The following is a 26,263-nucleotide window of genomic DNA, read 5'->3' on the forward strand; positions in this document are numbered from 1 at the left end:
TTTGTCAATTTTAGTGATTGTTAGACGCCACCGCACTTCCTGCTGGGTTAAGCAGGTGACATTTAATTGGGAATTTTTATCACTAGTCATTTTGTCTGCCATGGGATTTTCTTGTGTAAATACTGATGAAAAAAAGTCATTTAGCATATTGGCTTTTTCCTCATCCTCATCCACCATTTCACCCAGACTATTTTTAAGGGGGCCAACACTATCATTTTTTAGTTTCTTACTATTTATGTAGTTAAAGAATATTTTAGGATTATTTTTACTCTCTCTGGCAATGAGTCTCTCTGTCTCAATCTTTGCTGCCTTGATTTGCTTTTTACAGAATTTATTTAATTTTTTGTATTTATTTAATGCCTCCTCACTACCTACTTCCTTTAATTCTCTAAATGCTTTCTTTTTGTCACTTATTGCGCCCCTTACAGCTCTATTTAGCCATATTGGTTTCCTCCTATTTCTAGTATGTTTATTCCCATACGGTATATACTGTGCACAGGTCCTATCCAGAATGCTAATAAACGTCTCTCATTTTGTGTATTTTTGTGTCTCAGGATATCGTCCCAGTTAATTGCACCAAGATCCGCTCTCATCCGTTGGAAATTTGCCCTCCTGAAGTTTAGTGTCCTTGTAACCCCTCTATTACACATCTTTTTAAAGGATACATGAAAACTTATTATTTTGTGATCGCTATTTCCCAAGTGACCCCCAACCCTTATATTTGCTATGCGGTCTGGCCTGTTGGTTAATATTAGGTCTAGCAGTGCCCCCCTTCTTGTTGGGTCCTGAACCAGTTGTGAATTGTCTCTCATAGTTGTCAAAAACCGATTACCTTTGCTGGAACTGCAGATTTCTGTTCCCCAATCTATTTCAGGGTAGTTGAAGGCCCCCATAAGATGCTCCATAGTATATGCCCCGTATGCTGCTGCATTATGGTTGATGGCCCCCATAAGATACTCCATAGTATATACCCCGTATACTGCTCTATTACGGTTGATGGCCCCCATAAGATGCTCCATAGTATATGCCCCGTATGCTGCTCCATAAAGGTTTATGGCCCCCATAAGATGCTCCATAGTATATGCCCCGTACACTGCTCCATAAAGGTTTATAGTCCCCATAAGATGCTCCATAGTATATGCCCGTACACTGCTCCATAAAGGTTTATGGCCCCCATAAGATGCTCCATAGTATATGCCCCGTATACTGCTGCGATATATAAAAAAATAACATATTCACCTATCATCGCTGGGCGCCGAGTGCTGGGCGCCTGAGCAGGCGGGGACACCGACACGCTGTGGGGGTCAGGTGCCGGAGTCGCCGCTAGCTCAGGCCCCCGACACTTGCTATAGTCACCTGGCCCTGATCCAGCGCTGCGTGCCGCTCCCTCTTCCGGGTCCTCTGCCTGTGACTGTTCAGTCAGAGGGCGGCGCGCATTAAGCGCGTCATCGCGCCCTCTGAACTGTGAACGTCACAGGCAGAGGACCCGAAAGATGGAACGACGCGGAGCGCTGGAACGGGACAGGTGAATATAGCTTATACTCACCCTCCTGCCACGTCCCTGCTTCTCTGTGCGTTCAATGCTTACGCATACCGCGATCTCCTGGGCTGCATCACTCTGTGGGGTCGCCGACGCTTGCGCAGTCTATAAAGTTTTCGGACAGAGTGACGCTCCCAGCCTTATATTAAAGATATATATATATATACACTAGATGGTGGCCCAATTCTAACGCATCGGGTATTCTAGAATATGTATGTATAGAGCAGCCACATAGTATATAGCACAGGCCAAGACATATTCTTGAATACCCGATGCGTTAATAGAGGCCACGTAGTATATAACAGTGGCAATGCAGTATAAAACACAGCCCAAACAGTATATAACACAGCCCATGCAGTATATAACATTGCCCACATAGTATATAACACTGGCCACGTAGTATATAGCAGCCATGCAGTATATAACGCAGCCCACACAGTATATAACACTGCCCACATAGTATATAGCAATGTGGGCACTATATGCGTGGTTAAAAAAGACTTAAAATAAAAAATAAACATATACTCACCTTCCGTATGCGCCTTGAAGTCCTGGCACCTGTGTGCGGTGCACGCGGCAGCTTCCGGTCCCAGGGCTCGTATGAGTGCAGCACCTGTAATGAAAGGTGCTTACCACCGGAACCTGCCGCTTGCACTGCCGAGGACAGCTCCACGTCGGAGGGTGAGACTAACCATTTTTTTTTTTATTATTATTTTTAACATTAGATTGTTGTACTATTGATGCTGCAAACGCAGCATCAATAGTAAAAAGTTGGTCACACAGGGTTAATAGCTGCGTTAATGGAGTGCATTACACCGTGGCATAACGCGGTCCATTAACGCTGCTATTAACCCTGTTTGCGGGTTGACTGGAGGGGAGTACGGAACGGGCACTGACTGCGGGGAGGAAGGAGCGGCCATGTTGCCGCCGGACTGTGCCCGTCGTTGATTGGTCGTGGCAATGGTCGTGGGCGTTTTGCCATGACCAATCAGCGACTTGGATTTCCATGACAGACAGAGGCCACGATCAATGAATATCCGTGACATAAAGACAGACGGAAGTGACCCTTAGACAATTGTATAGTAGATATATATATATTTTTACAACTAGATAGTGGCCCGATTCTAACGCATCGGGTATTCTAGAATATGCATGTCCACGTAGTATATTGCCCAACCACGTAGTATATTGCCCAGTCACGTAGTATATTGCACAGCCACGTAGTATATTGCCCAGTCACGTAGTATATTGCCCAGCCACATAGTATATTGCCCAGCCACGTAGTAGATTGCCCAGCGACGTAGTATTCAGCACAAAGCCACGTAGTATATTGCCCAGCGATGTAGTATTCAGCACAGAGCCACGTAGTATTTTGCCCAGTCACATAGTATATTGAGAGAAGGCGACCATTACCTCTGACTTCCAGCCAGTCAGAAATTTCAGTCACAAGAAGGAGTGACAGGAAGAGCTGAAGACGGCAGCTGGTAAGCATGATACTAGGGTTGGGGAACTTATATCAGTAGCAACACTCTAGCAGTGAAATGAGAAAACCTTGGACTGGTGCTATAACAAATTTATTAGGGACATACAGTGGGTACGGAAATTATTCAGACCACTTTAAATTTTTCACTCTGTTTCTATGCAGCCATTTGGTAAATTGAAAAAAGTTCATTTTTGTTATCATTAATGTACACTCTGCACCCAAAAAACTGAAATATCACATGGTCTTAAGTATTCAGACCCTTTGCTCAGTATTGAGTATAAGCACCCTTTTGCGCTAGTACAGCCATGAGTTTTCTTTAAATGATGCAACAAAATTTTTCCACCTGGATTTGGGGATCCTCTGCCAATTCTTCCTTGCAGATCCTCTCCAGTTCAGTCAGGTTGGATGGTGAACGGTGGTGGACAGAAATTTTCGTGTCTCTCCATAGATGCTCAATTGGGTTTAGGTCAGGGCTCTGGCTGGGCCAGTCAAGAATTGTCACAGAGTTGTTCTGAAGCTACTCCTTTGTTATTTTAGCTGTGTGTTTTGGGTCATTGTCTTGTTGGAAGGTGAACCTTCATCCAAGTCAGAAGTCCAGAGCACTCTGGAAGAGATTTTCATCCAGGATATCTCTGCATCTGGCCACATTCATGCTTCCTGCAATGGCAACCAGTTGTACTGTCCCTGCAGCTGAAAAACACCCTCATAGCATGATGCTGCCACCACCATGTTTCACTGTTGGGATTGTATTGGGCAGGTTATGAGCAGTGCCTGGTTTTCTCCATACATACTGCTTAGAATTATCACCAAAGAGGTCTATCTTCGTCTCATCAGACCAGAGAATTCTATTTCTCACAGTCTGGGAGTCCATGTGTTTTTTTTTAGCAAACTCTATGTGGGCTTTCATATGTCTTGCACTGAGGAGAGGCTTCCATTGGGCCACTCTGCCATAAAGGCCCAACTGGTGGAGGGCTGCAGTGATAGTTGACTTTGTGGAACTTTCTGCCATCTCCCTACTGCATCTCTGGAGCTCAGCCACAGTGATCTTGGGGTTCTTCTTTACCTCTCTCACCAAAGATCTTCTTGCACGATTGCTCAGTTTGGCTGGACGGCCAGGTTTAGGAAAACTTCTGGTGGTCCCATACGTCTTCCATTTAAGGATTATGGAGGCCACTGTGCTCTTAGGAACCTTGAGTACTGCAAAAATTCTTTTGTAACCTTGGCCAGATCTGTGCCTTGCCACAATTCTGTGTCTGAGCTCCTTGGCCAGTTCCTTTGACCACATGATTCTCATTTGGTCTGACATGCACTGTGAGCTGTGAGGTCTTACATAGACAGGGGTGCGCCTTTCCAAATCAAGTCCTATCAGTTTAATTAAACACAGCTGGACTCCAATGAAGGAGTGGAACCATCTCAAAGAGGATCACGGGGAAATGGACAGCATATGACTCAAATATGAGTGTCTGATCAAAGGGTCTGAATACCTTTTACCATGTGATATTTCATTTTTTCTTTTTTAATAAATTTGCAAAAATGTCTACATTTCTGTTTTTTTTCTTTTTAAGTCAAGATGTGGCGCAGAATGTACATTAATGAGAAAAAAAGAACATTTATAAATATACCAAATGGCCGCAATGAAACAAAGAGTGAAAAATGTCTAAATACTCTCCATACCCACTGTATTTTGGGCCACTTATCTAGTAAAACAAATATGTCAGGGGAGGTGATAGGTCCCTTTTAGCTATAATATCATATTCAGAAATCTGTTCTCAGCTCAATCTTCAAATTGTATCACCAGCGCAATAAACTAACCAAAAACAGTGATAGACAACCAGTGATGTCTTGTTCTAACAATCTGCAATCTGTTTTGTACTTCCACTTGTTATAACTTCAGCAATGAAGAACTTAAAGGCAGGAGTTAAAAAAACAAAAACAAAAAACAAAACATTACCTGGAAAATTGTACTGTGTAAACATGTATTAATTGCAATGTGTTTTACATCAATGAACCAGCTTTTTATTTAAAAGCTTTCTGCAAAGATCAGAACTTGGGTGCAGCTTGAAAAGAAAATCTCAAGCAAAACTTCAGAGCAATCGAGATCAAAACATGTCCTGTTTAGCTTATCTCTGCCATCAGCGGAGCAATACGTGTGTGGTTAAGACTGCCAATAATGGGAAAGTTCTCAGCAAGAATTATTGTACATTACTTCTGTTTTAGCACACCAGGTCTGGACACTACAGCGTCAACAACTTTTATCCTCTGCAAAATGTTAAACATAGCTACTATATAATTGTCTAAGGGTCACTTCCGTCTTTCTGTCCTTCTGTCTGTCTTTCTTTCTGTCACGGATATTCATTGGTCGTGGCCTCTGTCTGTCATGGAATCCAAGTCGCTGATTGGTCGTGGCAAAACGCCCACGACCATTGCCACAACCAATCAACGACGGGCGCAGTCCGGTGGCAACATGGCCGCTCCTTCCTCCCCGCAGTCAGTGCCCGCTCCATACTCTCCTCCAGTCAGCGCTCACACAGTATGCAACTGGGCAATATACTACGTGGCTGGGCAATATACTATGTGGCTGGGCAATATACTACGTGTGTGGGCAATATGCTACGTGGCTGGGCAATATACTATGTGTCTGGGCAATATAGTACGTGACTGGGCAATATACTATGTGGCTGGGCAATATACTACGTGACTGGGCAATATACTACGTGGACATGCATATTCTAGAATACCCGATGCGTTACAATCAGGCCACCATCTAGTCTATATATATTGTTGTGAATTCTGTGGCCAAGCTCCCTCCTGTGGTCAAGAGTGGTACTTCGGCTGGTTCTGTCTATGAGCTTCCTTTGATGGATGAGAGTGGTACTGCGGCTTCTGAGTTTCCTTCCTCAGGTGATGAGGTTAAGTCGTTAGGTGCTGCTCTATTTAACTCCACCTGGTGCTTTGATCCTGGCCTCCAGTCAATGTTCTAGTATTGGTCTTTCTTCCTCCTGGATCGTTCCTGTGGCCTGTCTATCCTGCATAAGCTAAGTTTTGCTTGTGTTATTTTTTGCTTGCTATTTTTTCTGTCCAGCTTGCTTTATTGGTTTTTCTTGCTTGCTGGAAGCTCTGAGACGCAGAGGGAGCACCTCCGTACCGTTAGTCGGTGCGGAGGGTCTTTTTGCCCCTCTGCGTGGTTGTTTGTAGGTTTTTGTGTTGACCGCAAAGCTATCTTTCCTATCCTCGGTCTATTCAGTAAGTCGGGCCTCACTTTGCTAAATCTATTTCATCTCTGTGTTTGTATTTTCATCTTACTCACAGTCATTATATGTGGGGGGCTGCCTTTTCCTTTGGGGAATTTCTCTGAGGCAAGGTAGGCTTATTTTTCTATCTTCAGGGCTAGTTAGTTTCTCAGGCTGTGCCGAGTTGCATAGGGAGCGTTAGGCGCAATCCACGGCTACCTCTAGTGTGGTGTGTTAGGATTAGGGATTGCGGTCAGCAGAGTTTCCACGTCTCAGAGCTCGTCCTTTGTTTTTGGTAATTGTCAGGTCACTTTGTGTGCTCTGAACTTCAATGTCCATTGTGGTTCTGAATTACCTGTTCATAACAGTACTGGAGGCCCAAAGTACTAATGCTTCTCAATAGAGGGAAAAGAGAAGTTCTGAGACCATTTTTTTTTCTTTGCACTGTGTTCTGTCTTTCTTTTCCCCTTTACATCAGGGTGATTCAGAACACAGGTGTGGACATGGACATTCAAGGTCTGTTCTCTTTGATGGATAATCTCGCTATAAATGTACAGAATATTCAAGATTTAGTGGTTCAGAATCCTATGTTAGAACCTAAGATTCCTATTCCTAAGTTATTTTCTGGAGATAGAGCAAAGTTTTTGATTTTTAAAAATAATTGTAAACTATTTCTGGCTTTGAAACCCCGCTCCTCTGGTGACCCAGTACAACAAGTTAAGATAATTATTTCTTTATTACGTGGCGACCCTCAAGACTGGGCATTTTCCCTTGCGCCAGGAGATCCTGCATTATGTAATATTGATGCATTTTTTCTGGCGCTCGGATTGCTGTACGACGAACCTAATTCAGTGGATCAGGCAGAGAAAAATTTGCTGGCTCTGTGTCAGGGTCAGGATGAGATAGAGATTTATTGTCAGAAGTTTAGAAAGTGGTCCGTGCTCACTCAATGGAATGAATGTGCGCTGGCAGCTATTTTCAGAAAGGGTCTCTCTGAAGCCCTTAAGGATGTCATGGTGGGATTTCCTATGCCTGCTGGTCTGAATGAGTCTATGTCTTTGGCCATTCAGATCGGTCGACGCTTGCGCGAGCGTAAATCTGTGCACCATTTGGCGGTATTATCTGAGCATGAACCTGAGCCTATGCAGTGCGATAGGACTTTGACCAGAGCTGAAAGGCAAGAACACAGACGTCAAAATGGGCTGTGTTTCTACTGTGGTGATTCCACTCATGCTCTCTCCGATTGTCCTAAGCGCACTAAGCGGTTCGCTAGGTCTCCAACCATTTGTACGGTACAGTCGAAATTTCTTTTGTCCGTTACTTTGATCTGCTCTTTGTCTTCCTATTCTGTCATGGCATTTGTGGATTCAGGCGCTGCCCTGAATTTGATGGACTTGGAGTTTGCTAGGCGCTGTGGGTTTGTCTTGGAGCCCTTGCAGTGTCCTATTCCATTGAGAGGAATTGATGCTACGACTTTGGCCAAGAATAAGACTCAGTATTGGACCCAGCTGACCATGTGCATGGCTCCTGCGCACCAGGAGGATATTCGCTTTCTGGTGTTGCATAATCTGCATGATGTGGTCGTGTTGGGGTTGCCATGGCTACAAGTCCATAACCCAGTATTAGATTGGAAATCAATGTCTGTGTCCAGCTGGGGTTGTCAGGGGGTACATGGTGATGTTCCATCTCTGTCTATCTCATCATCCACCCCTTCTGAGGTCCCAGAGTTCTTGTCTGATTACCGGGATGTATTCGATGAGCCCAAATCCAATGCCCTACCTCCGCATAGGGATTGTGATTGTGCTATCGATTTGATTCCTGGTAGTAAGTTTCCTAAGGGTCGACTGTTTAATTTATCTGTACCTGAGCACGCCGCTATGCGGAGTTATGTGAAGGAGTCTTTGGAGAAGGGTCATATTCGCCCGTCATCGTCGCCATTGGGAGCAGGGTTCTTTTTTGTGGCCAAGAAGGATGGTTCGCTGAGACCTTGTGTTGATTACCGCCTTCTAAATAAAATTACGGTCAAATTTCAGTACCCCTTGCCGCTGCTGTCTGATTTGTTTGCTCGGATTAAGGGGGCTAGTTGGTTCACCAAGATAGATCTTCGTGGTGCGTATAATCTTGTGCGTATTAAACGGGGCGATGAATGGAAAACAGCATTTAATACGCCCGAAGGCCATTTTGAGTACCTGGTTATGCCATTCGGACTTTCTAATGCTCCATCAGTGTTTCAGTCCTTTATGCATGATATCTTCCGAGAGTACCTGGATAAATTCCTGATTGTATACTTGGATGATATTTTGGTCTTCTCGGATGATTGGGAGTCTCATGTGAAGCAGGTCAGAATGGTGTTCCAGGTCCTGCGTGCTAATTCTTTGTTTGTGAAGGGGTCAAAGTGTCTCTTTGGTGTTCAGAAGATTTCATTTTTGGGGTTCATTTTTTCTCCTTCTACTATCGAGATGGACCCTGTTAAAGTTCAGGCCATTTATGATTGGACTCAGCCAACATCTCTGAAGAGTCTGCAGAAGTTCCTGGGCATTGCTAATTTTTATCGTCGCTTCATCGCTAATTTTTCTAGCATTGCTAAACTGTTGACTGATTTAACCAAGAAGGGTGCTGATGTGGTCAATTGGTCTTCTGCTGCTGTGGAAGCTTTTCAGGAGTTGAAGCGTCGTTTTTCTTCTGCCCCTGTGTTGTGCCAACCAGATGTTTCGCTTCCGTTCCAGGTCGAGGTTGATGCTTCCGAAATTGGAGCAGGGGCTGTTTTGTCGCAGAGAAGTTCCGATTGCTCGGTGATGAAACCATGCGCCTTCTTTTCCAGGAAATTTTCGCCTGCTGAGTGAAATTATGATGTTGGCAATCGAGAGTTGCTAGCCATGAAGTGGGCATTCGAGGATTGGCGTCATTGGCTTGAAGGAGCTAAGCTTCGCGTGGTGGTCTTGACTGATCACAAAAACTTGACTTATCTCGAGTCTGCCAAACGGATGAATCCTAGACAGGCTCGTTGGTCGCTGTTTTTCTCCCATTTTGACTTTGTGGTTTCGTACCTTCCGGGCTCTAAAAATGTTAAGGCGGATGCCCTGTCTAGGAGTTTTGTGCCCGATTCTCCGGGTTTGTCTGAGCCGGCGGGTATTCTCAAAGAGGGGGTAATTTTGTTTGCCATCTCCCCTGATTTGCGGCGGGTGCTGCAAAAATTTCAGGCTAATAGACCTGACCGTTGCCCAGCGGAGAAACTGTTTGTCCCTGATAGGTGGACGAATAAAGTTTTCTCTGAGGTTCATTGTTCGGTGTTGGCTGGTCATCCTGGAATCTTTGGTACTAGAGATTTGGTGGCTAGATCCTTTTGGTGGCCGTCTCTGTCGCGGGATGTGCGTTCTTTTGTGCAGTCCTGTGGGATTTGTGCTCGGGCTAAGCCCTGCTGTTCTCGTGCCAGTGGGTTGCTTTTGCCCTTGCCGGTCCCGAAGAGGCCTTGGACACATACCTCTATGGATTTTATTTCGGATCTCCCCGTCTCTCAAAGAATGTCGGTCATTTGGGTGGTTTGTGATCGCTTCTCTAAGATGGTCCATTTGGTGCCCTTGTCTAAATTGCCTTCCTCCTCTGATTTGGTGCCGTTGTTTTTCCAGCATGTGGTTCGTTTACATGGCATTCCAGAGAACATCGTTTCTGACAGAGGTTCCCAGTTTGTTTCGACGTTTTGGCGAGCCTTTTGTGCTAGGATGGGCATTGATTTGTCTTTTTCCTCGGCTTTCCATCCTCAGACAAATGGCCAGACTGAACGAACCAATCAGACCTTGGAAACATATCTGAGATGTTTTGTTTCTGCTGATCACGATGATTGGGTGTCCTTTTTGCCTTTGGCTGAGTTCGCCCTTAATAATCGGGCCAGCTCGGCTACTTTGGTTTCGCCGTTTTTCTGCAATTCTGGGTTCCACCCTCGTTTCTCTTCAGGGCAGGTTGAGTCTTCGAACTGTCCTGGTGTGGATACTGTGGTGGATAGGTTGCAGCAGATTTGGACTCATGTAGTGGACAATCTGACTTTGTCCCAGGAGAAGGCTCAACGTTTCGCTAACCGCAGGCGCTGTGTGGGTCCCCGACTTCGTGTTGGGGATTTGGTTTGGTTGTCATCTCGTTATATTCCTATGAAGGTTTCCTCTCCTAAATTTAAGCCTCGTTTCATTGGTCCATACAGGATTTCTGAGGTCCTTAATCCTGTGTCTTTTTGTTTGACTCTTCCAGCTTCTTTTTCCATCCATAACGTGTTCCATAGGTCATTGTTGCGGAGATACGTGGCACCTGTGGTGCCATCTATTGATCCTCCTGCTCCGGTTTTGGTTGAAGGGGAATTGGAGTATATAGTGGAGAAGATTTTGGATTCTCGTGTTTCGAGACGGAAACTCCAGTATCTGGTTAAGTGGAAAGGTTATGGTCAGGAAGATAATTCCTGGGTCTTTGCCTCTGATGTCCATGCTGCCGATCTGGTTCGTGCCTTTCATGTGGCTCATCCTGGTCGGCCTGGGGGCTCTGGTGAGGGTTCGGTGACCCCTCCTCAAGGGGGGGGGGGGGGGGTACTGTTGTGAATTCTGTGGCCAAGCTCCCTCCTGTGGTCAAGAGTGGTACTTCGGCTGGTTCTGTCTATGAGCTTCCTTTGGTGGATGAGAGTGGTACTGCGGCTTCTGAGTTTCCTTCCTCAGGTGATGAGGTTAAGTCGTTAGGTGCTGCTCTATTTAACTCCACCAGGTGCTTTGATCCTGGCCTCCAGTCAATGTTCTAGTATTGGTCTTGCTTCCTCCTGGATCGTTCCTGTGGCCTGTCTATCCTGCATAAGCTAAGTTTTGCTTGTGTTATTTTTTGCTTGCTATTTTTTCTGTCCAGCTTGCTTTATTGGTTTTTCTTGCTAGCTGGAAGCTCTGAGACGCAGAGGGAGCACCTCCGTACCGTTAGTCGGTGCGGAGGGTCTTTTTGCCCCTCTGCGTGGTTGTTTGTAGGTTTTTGTGTTGACCGCAAAGCTATCTTTCCTATCCTCGGTCTATTCAGTAAGTCGGGCCTCACTTTGCTAAATATATTTCATCTCTGTGTTTGTATTTTCATCTTACTCACAGTCATTATATGTGGGGGGCTGCCTTTTCCTTTGGGGAATTTCTCTGAGGCAAGGTAGGCTTATTTTTCTATCTTCAGGGCTAGTTAGTTTCTCAGGCTGTGCCGAGTTGCATAGGGAGCATTAGGCGCAATCCACGGCTACCTCTAGTGTGGTGTGTTAGGATTAGGGATTGCGGTCAGCAGAGTTTCCACGTCTCAGAGCTCGTCCTTTGTTTTTGGTAATTGTCAGGTCACTTTGTGTGCTCTGAACTTCAATGTCCATTGTGGTTCTGAATTACCTGTTCATAACAATATATATATAATCGTCTAAGGTCCTCTTCCGTCTGTTTGTCTCTGTCTGTCACGGAAATCCAGCGTCGCTGATTGATCGCACTCATCCGGCTGCGACCAATCAGTGACAGGCACAGTCCGGCCGCGAATTGGCCCCTCCCTACTCCCCTCCAGTCAGTGCCCCCTACATACTCCCCTCCAGTCAGCGCCCACATAGCGTTTTAGCAGTCCGTTAAATGGACTGCATTACACCGCAGCATAACGCGGTGTAACGCAGTCTGTTAACGCTGCCATTAACCCTGTGTGACCAACTTTTTACTATTGATGCTGCCTATGCAGCATCAATAGTAAAAACATATAATGTTAAAAATAATAATAAAAAAATCATTATATTCTCACCTTCTGGCGTCCGCGGCAGCCTTTCCTGCTCTTCGCGACGCTTCGGTCCCAAGAATGCATTGCAGCAATGACCCCAGATGACGTAGCGGTCTCGCGAGACCGCTACATAATCACGGGTTATTGCCGCAAGGCATTACTGGGAACGGAGCGTCGCGAGGAGCATCGCTAAAGGCCTGGGCTGGATTCGGGGGCCGCCGGAAGGCGAGTATATAACTATTTTTAATTTTAATTCTTGTTTTTAACAGGGATATGGTGCCCACATTGCTGTATACTATGTGAGCTGTGTTATATACTACGTGGGCTGCTATATACGTCGCTGTGTTATATACTACGTGGGCTGTGCTATATACTCCGTGGCTGTGTTATATACTACGTGGGCTATGTTATATACTGCGTGGGCTGTGTTATATACTGCTTGGGCTGTGCTATATCCTGCGTGGGCTGTGCTATATCCTGCGTGGGCTGTGCTATATCCTGCGTGGGCTGTGCTATATCCTGCGTGGGCTGTGCTATATCCTGCGTGGGCTGTGCTATATCCTGCGTGGGCTGTGCTATATCCTGCGTGGGCTGTGCTATATACTGCGTGGGCTGTGCTATATACTGCGTGGGCTGTGCTATATACTGCGTGGGCTGTGCTATATACTATGTGGCTGTGCAATATACTTTGTGGCAGTGCTATATACTATGTGTCTGTGCTATAAACTACGTGGCTGTGAAATATACTACGTGGCTGTGCGATATACTACGTTGGCTGTGCTATATACTACGTGGGCTGTGTTATATACTGCGTGAGCTGTGCTATATACTACGTGGCTGTGCAATATACTATGTGGCTGCGCAATATACTACGATGGCTGTGCTACATACTGCGTGGCTGTGCTACATACTACCTGGCTGTGCAATATACTACGTGGCTGTGCAATATACTATGTGGCTGTGCTATATACTATGTGGCTGTGCTATATACTACGTGGGCTGTGCTATATACTACGTGGGCTGTGCTATATACTACGTGGGCTGTGTTATATGCTACGTGGGCTGTGAGACTCTTTCGCCCGGGGCCCTCAAAAACCTGGAGGCGGCCCTGGCTTCACTGATTGGTCGCTCCCAGCTGGCAGCGAACGATCAGCAACAGACGCAGTCTGTGCTTGTGGGTTGGTGTATGAGTGCTGTCTGTGTGATGTTTGTATGGTGTTTGTGAAATATTTGTGTGTTGCGTGTGCTGGTGCGGCCACTTTAGCAGCTACTCTTTGGCGCCGTCGCTATAATCCAACCCCTGTCAGTCACAACTGTTGTTTTCCCCTCAGCACTTTTACTTTCACCTTCACATTTCTCCATTATTTGTATAGGGCCTAACTTCGGGGGCCCCAATCTCATGACGGGGGGAGGCTAGAGAGATTTAACGTATGCAGTATTCTGCTCCTGTGGGTCGAAAGGGGGCATGCCAAATTTCACCCAAATCGGGAGAGAACTGTGGATTTGTATTGAGCGGGCTACTACAGATTTCACATTTCCCCATTATATGTATAGAGCCTAACTTCGGGGGCCCCAATCTCATGACAGGGGGACCCTAGTGAGATGTAACGTATGCAGTATTTTGCTCCTGTGGGTGGAGAGGGGGTGTGCCAAATTTCACCCAAATCGGGAGAGAACTGTGGATTTGAATAGAGCGGACTACTAAAGATTTTGAGTTTTATATACAGCTCTGGCAAAAATTAAGAGACCACTGCAAAATATTCTGTTTGTCTGATTTTTCTCTTTATATTAGGTATATTTTTGAGTAAAATGTAAATTGTTCTTCTATTCTATAAACTACTGACAACATGTTTCGTCGTCTCCGCAGTTCCAAGCAATAAATTTTGTATTTATTTTCTGAAAATGAGAAATGGTCAAAATAACAAAAAAAATGCATTGCTTGCAGACCTCAAATAATGCAAAAAAACCAAACAAGTTCATAATAATTTGGAAACAACAATACTAATGTTTTAACTCAGGAAGAGTTCAGAAATCAATTTTTTGTGGAATAACCATGATTTTTAATCACAGCTTTCCTGCATCTTGACATGCTTTCCACCAGTCTTTCAACATTGCTTTTGGGTGACCTTATGCCACTCCTGGTTCAAAAATTTAAGCGGTTCTTCTTTGTTTGATGGCTTGTGGCTATCCATCTTCCTCTTGATTACATTCCAGAGGTTTTCAATGGGGTTCAGGTCTGGAGATTGGGCTGGCCATGACAGGGATTTGATGTGGTGGTCCTTCATCCACACCTTGATTGACCTAGCTGTATGGCATGGAGCATTGTCCTGCTGGAAAAAAACAGTCCTCAGAGTTGGGGAACATTGCCTGAGCAGAAGGAATCAACTGTTTTTCCAGGGTAACCTTGTATGCGGCTTGACACATGCGTCCGTCGCAAAGGACCTGCCGAATTCCAGCTTTGTTGAAGCATCCCCAGATCATCACCAATCCTCCACCAAATTTCACAGTGGGTGCAAGACACTGTGGCTTGTACGTCTCTCCAGGTCTTCGTCTAACCATCAGATGACCAGATGTTGATCTGGGGATGCTTCAGCAAGGCTGGAATTGGGCAGGTCAATCTTTGTGAAGGACGTATGCATCAAGTCGCATACAAGGTTATCCTAGAAAAACAGTTGATTCCTTCTGTTCATTTAATGTTCCCCAACTCTGAGGACTGTTTTTTCCAGCAGGACAATTTGACATGCCAAACAGCTAGGTCAATCAAGGTGTGGATGAAGGACCACAACATCAAATTCCTGTCGTGGCCAGTCTAATCTCCAGACTTGAACCCCATTGAAAACTTATGGAATGTAAACAAGGGGAAGATGAATAGTCACAAGCTATCAAACAAAGAAGAACTGCTTACATTTTTGTACCAGGAGTGGCATAAGGTCACCCAAAAGCAGTGTGAAAGACTGGTGGAAAGCATGCCAAGACGCATGAAAGCTGTGATTAAAAATCATGGTTATTCCACAAAATGCTGATTTCTGAACTCTTCCTGAGTAAAAAAACATTAGTATTGTTGTTTCTAAATGATTATGAACTTCTTTTTTTTGCATTATTTGAGGTCTGCAAGCAATGCATTTTTTGCTATTTTGATAATTTCTCATTTTCAGAAAATAAATACAAAATTTATTGCTTGGAACTCCGGAGACATGTCAGTAGTTTATAGAATAAAAGAACAATTTACATTTTACTCAAAAATATATCTATAAAGAGAAAAATCAGACAAACTGAAAACTTTGCAATGGTCTCTTCATTTTTGCCAGAGCTGTACATAGATATAGCTTTTCACAGCAGGATGCATTTCAGCCTCTCCAAAGCCTTTGTCAATAGCCAGAAGAAGCCAAAATGAATCCTGCTGTGACTTTTAGGCTGTGTGCCCACATTGCGTTTTTTATGCGTTTCTGTCGCTTTTTTGCCCCAGCGAAAATGCATAAAAACGCTTAAAAACTGCATTCCCATGCAATCCACAGGATTCCGCAGTTGCTGTGCCCATGCTGTGGAATTGCATAGCGGTAAAATCCACAGCATGTTCATTACTTATGCGGAATGGCGGCAATTCCGCAGCCATAGGATTGCATTGAAACGCTGACTTTACGCATGTGGCTATGCCCACCATGTGTAAAGTGAGTGCTTCATTTTATGTGCGGCTGGTACCTGGGTCTGGAGTAGAGGAGACTCTCCCTCCAGGCCCTTGGGAACCATATTTCTGTAAAAAAAGAGAATTAAAATAAAAAATAGGGATATACCTACCTTCTGATGGCCCCCGGAGTCCTCCCGCCTCTTAGCGGTGCACGCGGTGGCTTCTGTTCCCAGGGATGCATTGCGCGAAGGACCTGGCATGACGTCGCGGTCATACGACCGTGACTTCACAAAGGTCCTTCGCACAAAGCATCCCTGGGAACGGAACATCCCGGGAGCGCCGCTGAGGAGATCAGGTGAGAATAACACTCCCTTCTGCTACAGATCCTCTCGTCTCTTGACATCACAGATTTGGCCCTATCCTGGATATCGTCATATCTGACAGACCGAACATTCAGTGTTTCCCTCCCCCACACCACCTCCTCCTCACTCTGCCCCTTGTCCGTCGGTGTTCCTCAAGGCTATGTTCTAGGACCCCTACTCTTCTCCATCTACACCTTTGGCCTAGGACAGCTCATAGAATCCCACGGTATGCAGTGTCATCTCTACGCCAATGACACACAGATCTACCTATCTGGACCTGACATCACCTCCTTACCAAAATCCCACACTGTCTGTCTGCTATCTCGGCCTTCTTTTCTGCTCGCTTTCTAAAACTGAACATGGACAAAACAGAATTCATCATCTTTCCCACATCTCACTCTACCCCTCCACCAGACCTATCAATGTCAATGGCTGCTCACTTTCCCCAGTCCCATACGCCTCGGGGTGATCCTCGACTTTCCCCTCTACTTCAAGCCACATATCCAAGCTCTTGCCTCCTCCTGCAGTCTCAGACTAAAAAAATATCTCCCGGATCCGCGCATTCCTTGACCGCGACACCACAAAAACACTAGTGCATGCCCTTTTCATCTCCAGCCTTGACTATTGCAACCTCCTACTCTCTGGTCTCCCCTCTAGCACCACACCAATCCATCCTACACTCTGTTGCCCGACTAATCTACCTGTCTCCCCGCTATTCCCCAGCATCTCCCATATGCCAAGCCCTTCACTGGCTTCCTATCACCCAGAGACTCCAGTTCAAAACCCTTACAATGACATACAAAGCCATCCACAACCTGTCCCCTCCATACATCTGTGACATAGTCTCCCAGTACTTACCTACATGCTACCTCCGATCCTCTCAAGATCTCCTTTTCTCCCCCTCATCTCTTCTTCCCACAACCGCATCTAAGACTTCTCCCGTGCTTACCCCATACTCTGGAACTCTCTACCACAACACATCACTCTCTCCTACCATAGAAACCTTCAAAAAGAACCTGAAGACTCACCTCTTCCGACAAGCCTACAGCCTGCAGTGATCCTCAACCTACTGAACCGTGGCACAACCAGCTCTACCCTCTCCTAGTGTATCCTCACCCATCCCCTGCAGACTGTGAGCCCTCGCGGGCAGGGTCCTCCCTCCTTATGTACCCGTGTGCCTTGTTATTTGCTCATGTTTAGTTGTATTTGTGTATATTTGCCCCCTTTTCACATGTAAAGCGCCATGGAATAAATGGCACTATAAAAATGTACAATAATAACAAAAAATATTAATAATAACCATATCTTTTTTTTTTATTATTATTTTTAAGATTCTTTACTATTGCATTCTGCAAGCTAAAAATGCTTGTGTTTTGCGGAAAAACTCGCATGCGTTTTATCCGCGGCAGGGAGCTGCGGAAATGCTGCGGACATTTCTGCAGCATTTCGGCAACTTGGGCACATAGCCTAATAATCAAGCTCTGTAAATATAATATATAAAGCTGAATGTGTGTGTGTGTGTGTGTGTGTGTGTGTGTGTGTGTATGTATGTATGTGTGTATGTCCGGGATTGGCATCTGCACCGTCGCAGCTACAGCCACAAAATTTTGCACAGTCACACGTCTGGACCCCGAGAGCGTAATAGGCTATGTTGTGAGGCGAAATTTTAATCCCGCGCATTCCAATTCACCAAACAATTTTGCCACTATCTACATAATGGGGAAAAAGTGAAAGGAAAAGTGTTGGAGGCAAATTGACAGCTGCCAGATGTGAACAAGGGGGACTTAAAGAATGAGAGCGATTGCGCCAAAGAGTATATACCGTACAGTTGCTAAGGTGGGGCCCTGACATGGAATACTCACCACACAGGGGATATGAACACACACTCAAAATGTGCCACACACAGTACCACGTGCTTGAACACATATACCACCCTCAGCACACATTTCACCACACATACACCGACTCCGCCACAAAAAAGTCGAAATACAAAAGTCGCCACGCAAAACTCGCCACGTGCAAAATTTCCCACATGGAAAACTCGCCACACGCAAAACTTGCACATGTGGAAAAATTGCCACATGCACAAAAGTTGCAACACATGCAAAACTTGCACCTACTCAAAAAGCACTACACATAAAACTCACCAAGCGCAAAACTGGCCACGCGCAAAACTCGCCACGTGCAAAACTCGCCATATGCAAAACTCGCCATATGCAAAACTTGCTGCACACAACTTGCTACGCTAACCTGTCACAGGCAACTCGACAAACAAAAAGTTGCTACACGCATGTCGCCACACGCAACTCAACACACACAACTTGACACATGAAACTCGCCCTAAAACACACACAAGTCTGGTATTATCCTTCAAAAATAAAAATCTGAATAATAAGCAGACAAACTATAAGAGCAACAAATGTACCATATAGGAAATACGGCAGCTGTCAGTTACATGACCTGTGTATTATGTGTGTTGTGAATTCAGCTTTTGGGCTCCCTCCGGTGGTTGTAGAGGGTAATGCAGTTGTGCCTGGACTGCAGGAGTGGACAGGTGTATCTACTAATTGCAAAACTGACTGGGGTATATAGCTTTGCAGGATCCTTTAGTCAGGGCCAGTTGTACTGTTAATGATCTGGTGGCCTAGGAGCAGCATGAGACGGACTCTGGAGAAGGTGGTCCGTGTACTGACCGCAAACCCTGAACCTAGCAGCGCAACTAGAAGTAGCCGTGGGGGGTACCTAACACTCCCTAGACCCCTCGGCACAGCCTAAGATCTAACTACCCCTAAGGCCACATTCACACGTTCCTTTTTATCCTGCGGGCAAACCCGCTGCGGTTATCCCTGCAGATTTATCGCGGTTTGTCCTGCGGGTTCCGCTGCGGGTTGCGCTGCGGGATTTACCCCTACTATTGATGCTGCATATGCAGCATCAATAGTAATGTTAAAAATAATAAAATCATGATGATATACTCACCCTCTGACGTCCCGATCTCCTCGGCGCTGCAGGCAGTGGTCCGGTTCCAAAGATGCTGGGCGACCAGGACCTTCGGTGACGTCACGGTCATGTAACCGCGACGTCACCGAAGGTCCTGGTCGCATAGCAAACCTGAGACCGGACGGCCGCGTGCAGCGCTGAGACTTCAGAGGTGAGTATAACATGATTTTTTATTTTAATTCTTTTTTTTAAAGACAAATATGGTTCCCGGGGCCTGGAGGAGAGTCTCCTCTCCTCCACCCCGGGTATAACCCACACATTATCCGCATTACTTCCCGCATGGTGGGCACAGCCCCATGCGGGAAGTAAGCGGATCAATGCATTTCTATGGGTGCAGAATCGCTGCGATTCTGCACAAAGAAGTGACATGGTCCTTTTTTTCCGCAGCAATTCTGCGAGGTTTTTTTTCGGGTTTTTCCGCATCATGTGCACTGCGGTTTCTGTTTTCCATAGGGTAACATTGTACTGTACCCTGCATGGAAAACAGCTGCGGACCCGCAGCGGCAAAATCGCCGCGGTTCCGCAATAAAAACCGCATAGTGTGAACATGGCCTACAGACAGAAACAGGAAACCTCTTACCTCAGAGAAAATCCACAAAGGATAGATAGCCCCCCACAAATATTGACTGTTGGAGGAGAGGGAAATAACATACGCAGATATGAAATCAGATTATAGCATAGGAGGCCATACTAGCTAAAAAGAAAGAACAGAGTACTATGAGGTCAGTATAAAAACACTAGAAAATATCCACCGCAGAAAATACGGATCACCACATCTGACTAAAGACATGGGGGGTATATCTGCATCTCCAGAGAAATAGCTAGGCTGCAAAAATCCTTCACAGACTAAGCTGGACAAGACAAAAACATGAAAATGCACAGAACTATAAGGTCCACCGCAGGTGGACAGCAAAAACCAAGCCAGGACTTATCTTTGTAGAAAAGCACAGCAAACTGGAGAGACCAGCAGTGAAGTGAATCCTTCCAGAACAATGGACAACTGGCACTGACTAAAGGATCCTGCAAAGCTATATACCCCAGTCAGTTTTGCAATTAGTAGATACACCTGTCCACTCCTGCAGTCCAGGCACAACTGCATTACCCTCTACAACCACCGGAGGGAGCCCAAAAGCTGAATTCACAACATATGTGTATGTGTGAGCTAATATATACTGCCAGGGGGGAGGGCTTCCTTCCTGTTGGCTGGGGATTTATCAGGCTGCCAATTTAGCTTACAAATACAGAGGTAAAAATACTGACCAAATAACGTGTGAACGAGGTCTAATACAGGAGGAGATGACTTACAGGCACATACTATATACAGGGGAGATGACACACAGGTATATACTATATACAGGAGCAGATGACACACAGGCATATACTATATACAGGAGGAGATGACTTACAGGTATATACTATATACAGGAGATGACACAGGTAAATACTATATATAAGAGGAGATGACATACAGGTATATACTATATACAGGAGATGACATGCAGGTATATACTATATGTAGGAGGAGATGACATACAGGTATATACTATATACAGAAGAGATGACATACAGGTATATACTATATACAGGAGGAGATGACATACAACAGGTATATACTATTTACAGGGGAGATGACATACAGGTATATACTATATACAGGAGATGACATACAGGTGTATACCATATATAAGGGAGATGACAAAAGTATATACCGAGGGGAAAATGAGAGGTGTGAGGTGAAAATGAAAAGGTGTGTGTGCAAAATGAGAGGAATGAGGGAATATAGTGGAGTGATCGGAAAATGACAGATGTGAGGTCGAAATGACAAGTGATAGGGGGGAATGAGAGGAGTGAGGGGGAAAATGAGAGGTGTGAGGGAGAAAATGAAAGATGTGAGGGGGAAAATGAAAGATGTGAGGGGGAAAATGAGAGGCGTGAGGTGCTAAATGAGAGGCGTGATGGGAAAATAAGAGAAGTGAGGTGCTATAAGTAACCACAGATATTTACTATGCCCAGGCAACACCAGGCTCTTCAGCTAGTTCAAAATAAAAGCACTAAGTCTCTAATATTGCCTTTCCCAAAATGTCTCATCAAAAGTGTCAGTCAAACAGTCAATGATTAGTGCATAAAGACTAATGTCTCACAAGACTTGTGTCTCACAAGACAGCAGGATCTCTCCACTTTGCCTGTGATGGTTGGCATCCACACAGATTGGAATTGCAGGCCACATACGCCCCCTAGTCACAGTGTGTGCACTTCCATCCAACAGCCTACCTGCATCATGCATGTTCCCATGCACAGAATATCTGACAATGTCCCCAGTTGATAACATTAACAGTTGGGAAGAATGAGACAATCAGAACGTACTGAAGACCACATGGGAGCATGTTAAATACTATTTTATTGCTTATTGGTTTATAGTCAAGCCACAAGTGAAATTCTTTTGAAAACACAGCTCTTAAAATGGGTAAATAGTGTTAACCTGCTACAGACAAATAATACACATGCCAATAACACACACATAGTGGCTACAGGCCAGCCTATCTTCAGAATCATATTTACTTACATATTTACGCACTGGCCTAAAGCTTACTCCTTATCTTGGCAAACCTTGTACAATATTTAAGTTGCATCTACATTTTGTTATTAGAAACATTTTTCTTTTCAAATGCAAACCATGGCACTGTGAGGACGTAAATTTTGCAAAAAGGTTCACAAAGCGGGTGTAAAACAAAATTTAAACCGTCAAATTATTGCAGCTGCACTAGATTTATTACAAAGCGTTCTTCTAATTTATTAAAGCAGTTCAATTCCTCATCAAGAAGTAGGATTTGCCAATCGTGCAAATCCCCCGGCATGTGTAGAAGTGAAGTCTCCAATGAGAACGTTCCCAGAGCTGGACAACCCTGTCTGGTTTTATTAGCAAAAAAATCCTATATTATTTATGTCTGATACTCCCACACGTTATAAAAAATTGCAAACCATATACGTTCCACAGCACAAATAACATAAGGCCATCACAGAACATACCCTCTTGTAATGAAAATAAACACGCCAATTTGAGTGTACTGACTCTTATTGGATGGCTAGCACAATCACAGAACTCACAGGAGAGACTATGCTCCTGAGTAATGTGACCACCAGCACTGCACACTGTAGTAAAATCTAGCATGGAAAAATTATGCCCAATTGTGGGTCAACCACTTTAATTAAATCATCGGTATGGAACCAAATGGTTGACCGGATTGGTAGAGCCTTATCCTGCAAGCAAAAATGATGACAAAAATCACTTGATAAGAACTATTGATTTGATGTCTAGTCTAGGCTGCAAGCGTTTTTGAGGTGAGGTGAGCAAGAAAGGTGGTGCAATTTCACAACAACCCTTTGTTATTCTACTGTTTTGCCAGAAGCACCTTTGATGTGCATGATATAAGAACAAAAGACATTTCCTTTGCATAGGAGTGTTTGCACTGTGTTTTCACCTTTTTTTTGCCAGTGATCTTATTAACAGACAATTTTCATATGAATACAGACAATATATAAAGGCAACAAATTCAGGCACCCTTTTTCCTCATGAGTACAGTCAATCTAAAGAAAGTTTTAGTATTCAGTAAACCAAAAACATCAACAAAAATAGAGAGAGTTGAGCTCTCTGCTGGGAAGTTCAGTTTAATTAAAATGATAAGGGTTGTTAACTACTAGCAATAAGGAAAAGTCAGTTCCAATTAGATGTAGGCATTCTTGCTGCCTGGGAGAAACATGTCCTAGGATCCATCTTAGATTGATGAGCAGCCTCAACAAGTCACTTGTTTGCAATAGTAAATTCTATTTGTTATACAATTTAAATGGGAGAAGCAGGGTCTAACTGCAAAGAGCTGCAGGTTCTCCATGAATGTATGTGACATGCACATTTAATACAATTTACAAATCACCATTGCTCCATCAAAGAATGCTGAGAGATTTAAGCGCTGATGCCAAATAATTGTAAATGCTCAATATGTATCCTTGCAAACGATGAAGCTTTAATTTTTTTGCATTTTATTTTTAGTGCCCCATGTAACCTACTGCTTACCTACAACAAGCTCTTATGCGGCCCTTTTGGCAGTCAATGACAAACATAACAGTTATTAAAGGTATCGGATACCAGCTAGATATTCCTAGAGTCTTTAACATTCCTGATTGGACAAAAAGAGTCCATTATTATCTGCCACAGCATAGCTCAATAGAGTCATCACTGGGAGTAGGCAGAAAACTGTCAGTTAGAAGAAGATTCAGTCCCCAAGGGATATTTTATCTAGTTCGTTATTGATAAAACCGGCATTATAGATGCAGTGCAGTGCATAATTAGCCTATGGAAAACGAAATCAGCTGAAATGGCTCCAAGATGCACACTTGCATTTCTGTGACTACAGCCCAAATCCATTTCATGCAACTAAAAGGTAACGCACGGGATAAAAAAAAAATACTGTACCACTGCTTATTTACTAGGCTGCACAGATCTTAAAACTTTGGACAATGCTAGCTTAAAATTATCATAAACAGAAAAGCTAAATAATTCTGTGAAAAACAAGTTTCAACTTCAGAGCCAAAACCACACTTGCCTTGTTTATTACACCTAACACTGGCAGCATTTGAAGTGGTGAGAGAGATACTAGAGAGCTCCAGGTTTCGGTAAGCGCTCATTGCAGGAGTTTGGCATGCTAATTCTGACACCTAGTGGTGAACAACAAGGCCAGAAAAGGATACAAGCAAAGGGGCCATGACTATGTTATTTTTCCAACCACCTAAAATAAAATAAAATAAAAAGCTATCATGAATTTTGGAGGGGATGGCACACTTACCTTAGACATGTGGCTAAAATCTGCAAAACTTTCATTGCTACTGAAAGCACTACTTCCAAAAGGATCCAGTGTGCCAAAAGGGTCTGAAAGAAGCAGTAAAAGGGATTGAAACAACCATTTTAAAGAAAATAATCTTTGAATCTGAGAAAAATATAGGATTATATTACTGTCAGGGAATAAACTGGGTATGCTTCATCTAAGGCCACATTCACAGGGTCAGTATTTGTAATCCAAAACCAGGAGAAGTGGTGACGTGTTTCTATTGTACTTTCCTAGAATTGTTCTATTCCTAGTTTTGGCTTATAGATACTGATGTAAAATACTGACCAACTACTGAACGTGTGAACGTGGCCTAACTCTTTGACTGAAGGAAACATTCATACACTGTGCGTTAGTAGCAATTATCACGGAATGGCAAACAGGGCTGGCATTATGGGCAGGCAAACTAGACATTTGCCTAGGGCCCCCAGCCAGTGGACACTATGGGGCCTGTGGGGTGCAGTATATAATATGGAGGACTATGGGATGCATTATAAATGTATTATACTATATGGAGAGCTATAGGGAATGTAATATACTTTATTGAGGGTTATGGGGAGTGTACTACACTATAAAGAGGACTATGAGTGTATTATACTATATGGAGAATTATGGCATGTGCATTATACTATATGACGGACTATGGGAGTGCATTATACTGTATGGAGGACTATGAGGAGTGTATTATACTATATGAAGAGCTTTAGGGAATGTATTATACTATATGGAGGGTTATGGGGAGTGTATTATACTATATGGAGGACTATGGAGAATGTATTATACTACACTCCCTGACAGAAGTTATGTCGCTTATCCATGTTATGTAAATAAAAGCTTATAACCTGACGTTAAATTCATCTATTGGTTGTATAAATTATTCTTTTGAAAGCTGAAACCCTCCGAAATGTGGTTTAGGTTAAGAAAATAAATTGGCATCAATGCAGAAATATTGATCAGTTAATGGACACAGAATGGTCAGATTTTGGCAAGACAAAAGTTTTGTCGCCCATAGAAAGTAATGTGATATTCAAAAAAATAATTAACTTAAAATAAAAATTTTTGTTGCATAACATTGGTAAATGAAGTTGTTGTGCTAGTAGAGTCATATTTAATATTTTGTGTGACTTCCATGAGCTTGAAGGACTGCATCCATGCGGTTCAACAATGATTCATACAATTAATGAAGTCATCAGGAATAGCAAAGAATGCAGTCTTACATGCCTCTCAGAGTTCATCTAGATTCTTTGGTTTTGTATTCCAAGCTTCCTCTTTCATCCTACCCCAAACATGCTCAGTGATGTTCATGTCTGGTGACTGGGCTGGCCAGTCCTTGAGCACCTAGATCTTTTTTGCCTGGAGGAACTTTGTTGTAGAGATGAATGTATGAGATGGAGCACCATCCTGCTGCAGAATTTGACCCATTTTATGATTTGGAATATAAGAGGTAGCTAATACTTCTTGATATTTTAGGCTATTGATATTGCCTTCCACCTTGCAACTGTTTTGCACATCCCCATACTGAATGTAACCCCAGACCACGATCTTTCCACCACCAAATTTAACTGTTTTCGGAGTGTATTTTGGATCCATACGGGCTCCAGTAGGTCTCCTGTAGTATTTGTGGCGGCTGTTGTGTAATTCTACTGAAGATTCATCAGAGAAATCCACCTTCCGCCACTTTTCCAGCGTCCATCTGTTTAGCAGGCTGTGGCACTTTGGAAATGCCACACGGTTTTTTATTTGCCTTTTGTTTAGTGATGGCTTCTGGGCACTGATTCGACCATGGAGGCCATTTCGAGACAGAATCCTACAAACTGTTCTAGTTGACACAGGGACTTGAGGTGACCAGGCCTGTTGGAGCTCTGCTGCAGTGGAAGAGGGATTTGCTTTGCATTTTTAACCAACAAACGTTCCTCCTGAGCAGTTGTCTTGCGGGGTCTGCCAGATATGGGCTTGTCAAACACATCTCCAGTCTCTTCAAATCTTTTTTAATTCTTTGTACTTGACACTGAGACACATTAAAGGTGCCAGCCACCTCTACAGTGGATCTGGTCTTCAGCCTCTTGCTAATCCAGGCTTTGGTCGCAGGGTGGATTTTTGGCATGTTGTCAGAGCTCAAGTTGCAGTTCAAGTGAAGGTCTGGGGTGCTGGGTTTCTTTTTATACACACACACACTAATTAACCGATCATTTGCTGAGCACAGGTGAGGATGTAAAATAGGATTGGGTGCATTATATGACCAGGCGACAAAACTTTTGTCTTGCCAAAATCTGACCATTCTGTGTCCATTAACTGATCAATATTTCTGCATTGATGCCAATTTATTTTCTTAACCTAAACCATATTTCAGAGGGTTTCAGCTTTCAAAAGAATAATTTATACAACCAATGGATGAATTTAA

The 26,263-nt window shown here is 44.0% G+C and overlaps 1 protein-coding gene across 6 annotated transcripts in view; it reads right to left on the reverse strand.

Annotated features, from left to right (window-relative positions):
• Positions 1 to 26,263, reverse strand: part of EPS15L1 (epidermal growth factor receptor pathway substrate 15 like 1) — a 393,851-nt gene that overhangs the window by 100,419 nt on the left and 267,169 nt on the right. For all 6 annotated transcript variants that reach the window (XM_069767732.1, XM_069767729.1, XM_069767731.1 and 3 more), the window contains one exon: positions 23,824 to 23,906. In XM_069767732.1, coding sequence (XP_069623833.1) covers positions 23,824 to 23,906 — 83 coding nt within the window. The remainder of the gene's footprint in view (positions 1 to 23,823; positions 23,907 to 26,263) is intronic.

The sequence above is a fragment of the Ranitomeya imitator genome, chromosome 1, assembly GCF_032444005.1.
Source record: "Ranitomeya imitator isolate aRanImi1 chromosome 1, aRanImi1.pri, whole genome shotgun sequence".
NCBI lineage: Eukaryota > Metazoa > Chordata > Amphibia > Anura > Dendrobatidae > Ranitomeya > Ranitomeya imitator.